Raw genomic sequence first — 9,322 nt, forward strand, 5'->3', positions numbered from 1 at the left:
ACACAAAACTATCTAATTTCTTACTATGTTAAAACATCTTTGACTCATACTCTTTAAAAAAAAATTCAGTGGCCTAGAGCAGCTGTATAATAGCCATTTCTTTTCTCTCTTTGTTTTTCAGACTGAAGGCTGGTCGAGGGGGCCTGGTGTTGGATCACAAGGGAAACCTAGCAAGAGGCAGTCAAATGAGACATACCGAGATGCTGTGAGGAGAGTCATGTTTGCTCGATATAAGGAACTTGAGTAAAGGATTGAGATGAGTCCCACAGGGTGCAACCTTCTTTTGTCTGTCTGTCTGTCTGTCTCTCCTTTTGTTTTGTTACTGTTCTTGCTGCTAGAACTTTTTTTAAATAAAATTTTTTTCAATGTGGTGATGAATATGTAAATATTTTTTAATCTGCTACATCCTCGCCATTCCATCTCCCTGCCCTCAAACTACAATATTTTTTTAGAATCAATGTGATCTCTTTTCTGAATGAATTCGTACATGCTTTAAAAATGTTAGCCATACATTTAGAAATAATTGCCAGGGTGATCCAGGGAAGAGAGTTCTCCATAGAAGAGATGGTATGGATGTACCCTGTACCCTGGATAAATCACTCTTAATTTAGTACCTCTCCAAGAGGAAGATTTACAGACATGCATTAGTAGAGGGAGTTGACTTACTTAATAGGAATTCATCTCTATGAAATTACAGGCTTGATTTAAGGAATAACAAATTTACAAGTGAAAGGTGATTGTGATAACCTTCTTTTCTTCCTAACTGTGCCTGAGTAGTTCTTGTTTTTTCTGAGGAACTGAACTGGTTTTATCCAATACTAAGTTTTTAGTTCTATGATAGCCCTTTAACTAGGTATGCTGTTACTTGATGGGTGGTCTGAAAGACAGTGTTATGGGATGGGAATCTTACTGATTTAAAGGTAACTATTCTATTTTGAAAAAGTGTCAGTTGGAAATAGGTAACATATCTCTAGCTTGGGTTTCTAGTAAATTAATTGAAGGTATTGACTATATACTTTGCACCTCCCCAAAGAACTTAATGCTCTTAATATAATTTGTTAAAGTGAAAAGAATTTTAATAATTAATCTTAGTTAATCTTTGGTTAAGCCCATCATTGAAGCAAATATCACATTAGAGACTTTTCAAATGGTGGCTTCTCAGTTTATTCAACTTTGAGAATCTGGCAGCATTTCCTTTCCAGCATTACCAGTGTCATTGTCAATATATAGGCTTTTAGTATCCAGAGAGGATTAGGAAAAAGAAACTCTTAACTTTGAAAATATTTCCTTTTCTTGATAAACAGGAGTGTTAGTTTTGAAAATGAATTTGTTTCATTTCTACTGCTCAATAACCCCTGATTTTTGGTAAAGTTTGTGCCCCTTTTTGCATTTAGTCCCCTATTTTCTTTAGGTCCAGGAACATCAAGGGGTTGGATTAATTCTAAGTCCTATGAACATAAAAATCTTGAAGCTATTATATAATATTGGAACTAAAGCAAACTAAAGATCCAGTTCAAAGATTGGTATCAAGAATTCAGATATAAACACACACACACACACACACATATACATACACATGTATATTCATCTTTCAACAACTATTTGAACACTGATTGTGTATTCAGTAATGAATATACTAGCCACTATGTAAACCATGAAATATCACATCTATTTCCTGAGAACTGTTGCTCCTCAACTTGTCCAAGTCACAGTTGGGAAGGGCTTTTAAGATGTCATTCCATTCAAGCAGGAATCTCTCTCACAGAATTTGGAAATGACCAAAGCTAAGATCTCCATTCTCTGCAGGTCACCATCTGAATACTCTTGTAGGATATTCAAATTCCAAGGTGTTTCCTCTGCTGCTTGATGCCAACATCTCTTCACTGTCAGATGAAAATTATCAGTTCAGTTTTCTGTGGGCTGCAACTTTTCACCCTTAATCCTCAAAGTGAGCTGTAGGAAATGCTAGAGAACTAAGTTTTACCATCTGCAGACTATTATTATCTGCAGACTAAGATTAAATCAGAATATTAATGAAAAGTATAAATAATACCAAAGGTAATGGCTTTGTCACCAACTAAATATTAACAACAAAACAATGGCTTTAAGAGGGCGCTCATCTCAAATCCTACTCTGTCTTGTGGGAACTCTGTGACCTTGAAAAAGTCTTTTGGGTGATGTAATCAGTGGAGAGAAAAACACTAGATTTGGAGTCAGCTGGTTGGACCGTGAAGGAGGCCAGGAGACACAGATGGGAAGGGACCCAGAGCTATGGTCAGAAGACATGGGTTCTCCCTTGGCTTCAGTATTTCGCAGTATTATAAAAGATCAAATAATCTGAGATGTAATAAAGCTGTGTGATTGGCTCCACCAAAAAAGGGAAACCTAGAAGCCAGCTCTCTTCCCACGAATAGGCCGAGGAGGGTCCATTTAGCAGAAGGGGCCCTGTATTTGGAGCCCGTGGCCCTGGGTTCAAAAGCGGGCCTTCTGGTTACCTGTGTGTAGGACCCTAGGCAGGTGACCGCCCCGCACAACTCGAGGGCCGGAAGGGCCCTGGGCGGCCATACACCACCCGAGCCGCACAGGCCACAAAGCCTGGCTCCAACGGCCCCCCGGGCTGGGCTCCAGCCTCAGCCTCTTTGCGGTCCCTCTGGCCTAAGGGTGGCCCTGCGAAGAGCTGACTTGGGAACGCTTTCCTTAGGGCCCTTAATCTCAAACGCAAGTAAATGGGTCACTTTATTCCACAAAGAAAGTGCGTAGGCTATTCCCAAGGAAAAGGGAGGGTCCTTGCGAGCCAAGCCACACCTCCCGGCAGCCCCCGCGCCGCGCTATAAAACGCGAGCGAGCGCGTCGCGCATGCGCCTCTATTGGAAGCTTCCAGCGGGAGGCGGCCGGCCGAGCGGGGCGAGGAGCAGTGTGGGTAGGAGACGGCGGTCGGGCTTGTCGCCATTTTGTTCGGGTCCCGGACCGTCGCCGGAGCTTGTGGGGCGCCGAGGCGCGAGGGCCGCCTGGCCGAGCACGGTTGGGGTGAGTGTGCCGGGCCGCCCGCGCCCTCCCCGGGAACGAAACCGCCGACCCCCAGCCTCCCGTCGGTGAGTCCCTCTGCCCCCTGCCAGCCGGCTGTGTCCCATCTGTCAGCCCCGGCAGCGGCGGGGGCAGGGCGCCGGCCCCCAAAGGGCCCCCAGCCCCCTGCGGCGCCCCGCAGCCGGCCCGTCCCCGGCTTCCTCCCCGCCTCCTCCCCGGGCCCCGGCCCGATCCCGGCTCGCCGCCTCCCGGGCCGCCCGCGCCTTCTCCTCCGGGGGAGGCCCGGCCGCCATTAGCCGCTCGGGCCGCCCTCGAGGCCGGCCCCAAGTCGGGCCCGGCCGGGCTCTGCGCCTCGGCTGTTGGGCGGCCGCGCGGCCGGGGGCCGGGGGCCGGGGGCCGGGGGCCGGGGGCGGGGCCCTGCCCTGCCCCGGGGACCCCCTCGTCGCCCGCAGCCCCGATTGTGATGGGCGCCGGTTCTGCGCCAGCGCCCCGAGGGCGGTGGCTACGCGGACTGCGGCTCCCCAGAGCGAGGACTCGGGCCGCCTCGCAGCCTCCCTGCCTGAAGCAGACCTGGGCCCTTGACCCGCCTTCCCTGGTGGCTCCTGCCCGGGGTGGAACTCGCTCTCAGGCTCGCACTGGCCGCCAGACCGTTGCAGGCCTGGTGTCAGAAGCGGAATGAAGTTGCGGGTGCTTTGCCCCCTTATCTCAAATGATAGGGAAATAGGGAAGATCAGGCAGGTAGTTTTCTTCTGTTTGAATCCTAAAAGTGAGTTTTATGGTGGGGGAACACATTTGCTGATTGCCAAGTCCTCAATGTGCAACATGAATTTGCATTAATCTCTTTCTCTTGCCTTCTTGAACAGACATTTGACATTTGGAGCTGTCTACCAACACTTTTAAGAGGACTATGGGTTCAGATAAACGGTATGTTGGAACTACACGATCTTGAAAGTAATTTTTTGCTAAGCTTGAAAGGTCTGTTTTGATTCTTAAGCTTTGTGATTGCCTTAAAGCAATTCTTTGTTTAGGAGCCCTTTTAGAAGGTCTCATTTAGTTGTTTATTTGTTAACCTCTTAATACAGTTTGTAGGCTTGAGTGGTCTTCAAAGGTAATTGTTTTTCCTATACTTAATGTACTCTGCCCCCTTTCTTTCACCTGTTAAATTTTTTTTTTTTTTTTAGATTTTTGCAAGGCAATGGGGTTAAGTGGCTTGCCCAAGGCCACACAGCTGGGTAATTATTAAGTGTCTGAGGTTGAATTTGAACTCAGGTCCTCCTGACTCCAGGGTGGTTGCTCTATTCACTGCCACCTAGCCACCCCACACCTGTTAAATTTACTGAGATAAAGGTTACTGTTTCTCTTACCAAGTCATAGATCTTAACTTGTTTTGATTTTATCTCAAGGATGTCATAATCTCAGAATTTTATTTTTGGAAATCAAGGGACGCCATCTAGAATTTCTTGGGAGAAAGTAACAGATAATAATATTATGTTATAATTTCCAAAAAGTTTTGAGATCCTTGCATCAAGTGGTACAATTGTATAGGATTAGGGGACAGTGAACAAGTAGATACATATCACAAATGTCCATGCTCACTTTCCACCACTAAAATCCAAGCTCTCCAATAACAGACACTGTTACTGTTGTCTTTTTAGTCTCCATTTTCCCTTCTCTTAGTGACAGTTACTCACCAGTAGGTAGTGAAGCTGCTCAATAATGAATAGAGTTGCAAGACCTGAGCTCTATTACTTTGAGAAATTCACCTTCTTGGACATCATTTTCTGCCTTTGAAAATTAGGATAGATAATTTCTAAGGTCCTTTCTGGCTTTAAATCTTATGAACAGGATTGTCTGTAGGAAAACACAGGGTAAAAATAAGAATGAAGAGGGTTCTTTAATGAGAAGTCTTCACCAGTAATGAAAGATTTAACTATACACTGGAGCATTTCAGAAAATGGAGGAAGACATAAAAATCTATAAGAAGACTATTAGCTATATAATTAGACTGATAATTTGCTTGGTTGCCTCCATTACATATGTACCTTTCTAATTATTAGCAGGATTATTCAGAACTGAACTTTTTAATGCAGGGGATTCATCATAGACCTGTCAAACTGGTAGCCTGAAAAAGGAACCAGGAATTAATGAAGATCATGATTTCATTCTATTCTAGAAAAAATAGTTTTTTTTAACTGTTATGTTATGGTCCCCTAACAGAAAGTTAGCAAGAATCACAGTCCTAATGGAATGTCCTAATCCTATGTCTAATCCTTTCACAGATAATTTTTGCTATTAGCATCCCATTCCATTAAGTAGTTATTGGCTTTCTCAAGTTCATGAAAATTGCTACATCTTCTCATTCCCTTAGTTTTATCCTTGTCCTTAAATTTTTCCTATACAACAATTCCTATGCAACCTAGAAGCTAATTTCTGAAAGCAGTAATAACTGACATTTAAGGCTTACAAAAAAAGTACCTAGCATGCATTATTTCATCTCACAACAAACCCTATAAGGTAACATCCTATAGTGAAAAGAACACTGAATTTGGAATTAGACTTTCATTCAAGTAGTTGTTCTACCACTTATGTGTTAATTATGGATCAGTCATTTCATTCCTTGGTTTCCTCATCTGTAAAATGAGATGTTTGGAACTTGTGGATTTCTAAAATCTCTTCTGATCTAAATCTTAACATCTTTTGGGATAGGTGCTTCATTTATCCCCATTTTACAGATTTAAGAAAGTTTCAGGAAAGGAAATTAAATGATTTATCCATGGTCACATAGATAATGACAAGAAGGATTCAAACTCAGACCTCTCATTGCCCACATTGAGATCTGGGATTAAGATAAACCATTTTCCCCAACATTGTATATGTGAAGCCCAGTTGCAGACCAGTAAATCTAGATCAGTTGCTATAGTATGGAATGGTAGTTTTCTGTTACTGACTAATTACTAGTCATAAAGTTGATTTGACAAAATAATTACTTGACTAGAATGAAAAAAACAATTATTTTTGAGGGATCTCTCTAAGTGCCTGTCAAAACCTGGCCTTTAAGTGACCAGGCAGGACATCGAGAATTAGGAGAAACTTTTCCAAATTATTCCTTCCTTTCTTTACTTCTCCACCCTGATTTGATAGAATTGAATTAAAATGGATACAGAACAAGCTTTCCACATTTAGGCTTGGTGAGAAACTGAAAAGCCAACATAGAAGAGATTACAGAAACAGGGAAAAGGACCAAATTTTGTGAAGCACTCTGCTAAAGACTTCCCAGATTTCTTATTTGATCTTTAGACCACCTTGTGAGCTAGGGTTGTTATCATGCTCAGTTTACAGTTGAGGCAGCAGCTAAGTGGCCAGCTAAGGTCACCCATCTCCTTCCTGTCTGAGGATAGATTGGGATTGAGGTTTTCTTTAGGTTGCTTTGATATCCAAGGTGGTCAGAGCTTCAGATGATGATCATTTTAGATCCCTTCTTAAATAACACTTTAACATGATTGACTAGAGTCCAGAGCTGTTTGTCTCCCTGAACCTGGAATGCTGTACCTCTCTTTTCCACCTCATAGCTTTCCCTGCAAGCCCCAGCTAAAATCACACCTTCTATAGGCAGTTGTCCCAATTCCCCTGTTTGCAATTTATCCTTTTTATAGCTTGTTTGCACAGAGTTGTTTGTCATTGTCCCCCATTAGATTAAACTTCTTGAGAGCAGGGACTGCCTTTTTTTCCTTTTTATCCCCTTCACTTAGCACAGTGTCTGGCACATTAAGTGAATCTTAATACATGTTTATTAATTGACTAATTTGATATTAGTGAGACTGTTAGCAGCATTCCTGGTCTTATCTGTATTCTTTAAAATAAAGAACCAAGTGATAGGTGATGTTTAGGAGGATCAGAATGATCCTTTGGTGCTGAGATGATCCTTCAAGTATGGCTTAGAAATGCACTGTGTGTATGCATGTGAAAGAGAAAGAGAGATCAGGGGCCAGATAGTTTTGTTTTCTTTTGTAAACCAGGGTCCTCTTGAAAACAATAGGGCAGCATTCCCATAATACCTTTATATTAGGGAAAGGCCATTCCTGACAACTTGTGATAGAGACTCATATGTGCTCCAGCTTTTCATACCCCATCAGCACCAGGTCCCTTAACACTTGACCCATAAAGTTCATTTTGTAAGTTACAGACTTGGTGTTCATATCTTTTTGTTTTCTTTGCATTATGGGGAGGAGCTACTTCCCCGAGTGGTTATCCTTGGAAACTGAAAAAGTTAAAACTTAAAATTAAAATCAGACATTACACTTAACTGCCATAAACTGAGCTTAATGTTTTCTGTAGGGAGGACATGTAATTATCTTTAATCCCAATACATATTCTTTATATTTCAGAGTCAGTAGAACAGAGCGTAGTGGAAGATACGGTTCCATCATAGATCGGGATGATCGAGATGAACGTGAATCCAGAAGCAGACGGAGGGATTCAGACTATAAAAGATCTAGTGATGATCGCAGGAATGACAGATATGATGACTATAGAGATTATGACAGTCCTGAGGTAAGAATGAATGATGCCTGGTTTATAAAAGTTGACTTAACAAGTTAGGTTTCATGAAGCACTTCATATCTTGCAACAACGACTCTTTGAAATAAGGTACTATTTCCTATTTTACACATAAGGAGAACAGACAGATCAAGTGACTTGTCCAAGGTTACACAGTGAGTACCTGAGAACAGGATTCAAGTTCAGGTCTTTCTAACTCCAAATCTTGACACTGTTGAGTAATGCACCTAGGTGCCCTTAATTTACTGTATGTGAAAGTACTTGCTAAATTTAATAAGCTGAGTCAGTTAAGTGGAGAAATATATAAAATGTTACTTCTAGGGACTCTGTAGAGAATTTATGTGCTGTAAAGGTGGCTATAGAGTTAATAAATATGAAAATCATTTAACTTTTTAGTTGCTATAACCTTTCATTGAACTTCTCAGTTCCTTTTCTTTTATATTCAGCCTGTGTATTCTTAAATATATTTGAATTTAATCTGCCAAGATAATTTATTGAATCCCATGAAGCATTGTAGAAAATTCCAATTAAGTGAATTGTGTTGAAATAACAAACATTTAATAAAGTAGATTTCAGTTCTTTGTGAGACCCCATTCAACGCCGTTTAAGGTCTTTTTAATGTCTTCTTAATTACTGCCCTTAGTGATGGAAAATATTCTTCCCTTCCACTTCACCCCCCCCCCCAAACCTGTGCACTTCTTTCCTTTAGATTAAAGAAACTCAGTCTCAAAATGAAGTTTTCATTGCAGTTTTATTTATTGTCCATCAGAGGGAACGCGAGAGAAGGAATAGTGACAGATCAGAAGATGGTTACCATTCCGACGGTGACTATGGAGAACATGACTATAGGAATGATATTAATGATGAGTGGGAGAGTAAGACGATTATGTTGCGTGGACTTCCTATTACTGTTACAGAGAATGATGTAAGTATCAAAATTAGTGAGTATAGTGATTATAAAAAAACTAATTTGAAATGAGAATTTTACTCTTAATTTCAATAGTGCAAATAACAATTTAATGTTAGACCACATGTAAAATTTTATCTGAGTTTCACACATAATTCCTTATATTACTAAATTAAGATTTAGAATTCTAGAATTAGAATTGATTTATGAGACAAATGTTAATTTCATTGTAAGCTTATATTATTGATGCATTTTCAGGTTTAAGTTAATAAGCTTGTTCTGTGACATCCATGGAAGCTTATTGGACATAAAATGCTTTCTTATACAAGAAATACCACATTTGAAAGAAGCTTTAGTTAATGTTTCCTACTGAACCAGCAGAGGGAGCACACATTACATGTTTCATTTATCCCATGTTCCTTTTAATTGCTGAATGTGATTAATTTTAATATTTTCATCTTTCAAACTTCTTTCTGCTGTCCAAATAAAATATTCACAGTTAAAAATACTTGGATTTGTGAAATAGTGCTGCACTACTATGATTTTTATAGGTACAGAATATTATATGGTTATTTTCTAAAATTTCCTCTCTTGAAAGGCGTTTGTTCTACACTAGGTAGTTTAGCACTTCCTGAATATTCACCTTTTTATCTGTTTTAATCTCACACTAGATTGTAAGCTCTTATATAATCTTCCTCTTTAGAAAGGAAATGATATAGTTTACTTAAACTTAGCTAGTATCATGTTGAGCACATACTAAGTGATTAGTAAATTTCTAATTTAGCTTTATGGTTTTGGACATTGCAGTGATTCAGATATTTATGTTGCAGACTT

General features: G+C 40.7%; 2 protein-coding genes across 9 annotated transcripts in view; both read left to right on the plus strand.

Moving 5' to 3' along the window:
- Positions 1-370, plus strand: part of RBM6 (RNA binding motif protein 6) — a 98,107-nt gene extending 97,737 nt beyond the window's left edge. For all 4 annotated transcript variants that reach the window (XM_074197987.1, XM_074197989.1, XM_074197988.1 and 1 more), the window contains one exon: positions 122-370. In XM_074197987.1, coding sequence (XP_074054088.1) covers positions 122-247 — 126 coding nt within the window. In that variant the 3' untranslated portion in view covers positions 248-370. The remainder of the gene's footprint in view (positions 1-121) is intronic.
- A 2,514-nt stretch (positions 371-2,884) lies between these two features.
- The window catches only part of RBM5 (RNA binding motif protein 5), a 24,524-nt gene continuing 18,086 nt past the window's right edge, over positions 2,885-9,322 (plus strand). The window contains exons 1-4 of one of the 5 annotated variants that reach the window (XM_074197991.1): positions 2,885-3,092; positions 3,888-3,948; positions 7,410-7,575; positions 8,351-8,506. In XM_074197991.1, the coding sequence (XP_074054092.1) occupies positions 3,932-3,948; positions 7,410-7,575; positions 8,351-8,506 (339 nt within the window). In that variant the 5' untranslated portion in view covers positions 2,885-3,092; positions 3,888-3,931. Of the gene's footprint in view, positions 3,093-3,568; positions 3,791-3,887; positions 3,949-7,409; positions 7,576-8,350; positions 8,507-9,322 lie in introns of those variants that run through there. The other 4 variants (XM_074197992.1, XM_074197993.1, XM_074197994.1 and 1 more) reach the window with 4 other exon arrangements.

This window comes from Macrotis lagotis, chromosome 8 (genome assembly GCF_037893015.1).
Source record: "Macrotis lagotis isolate mMagLag1 chromosome 8, bilby.v1.9.chrom.fasta, whole genome shotgun sequence".
Classification (NCBI taxonomy): domain Eukaryota; kingdom Metazoa; phylum Chordata; class Mammalia; order Peramelemorphia; family Peramelidae; genus Macrotis; species Macrotis lagotis.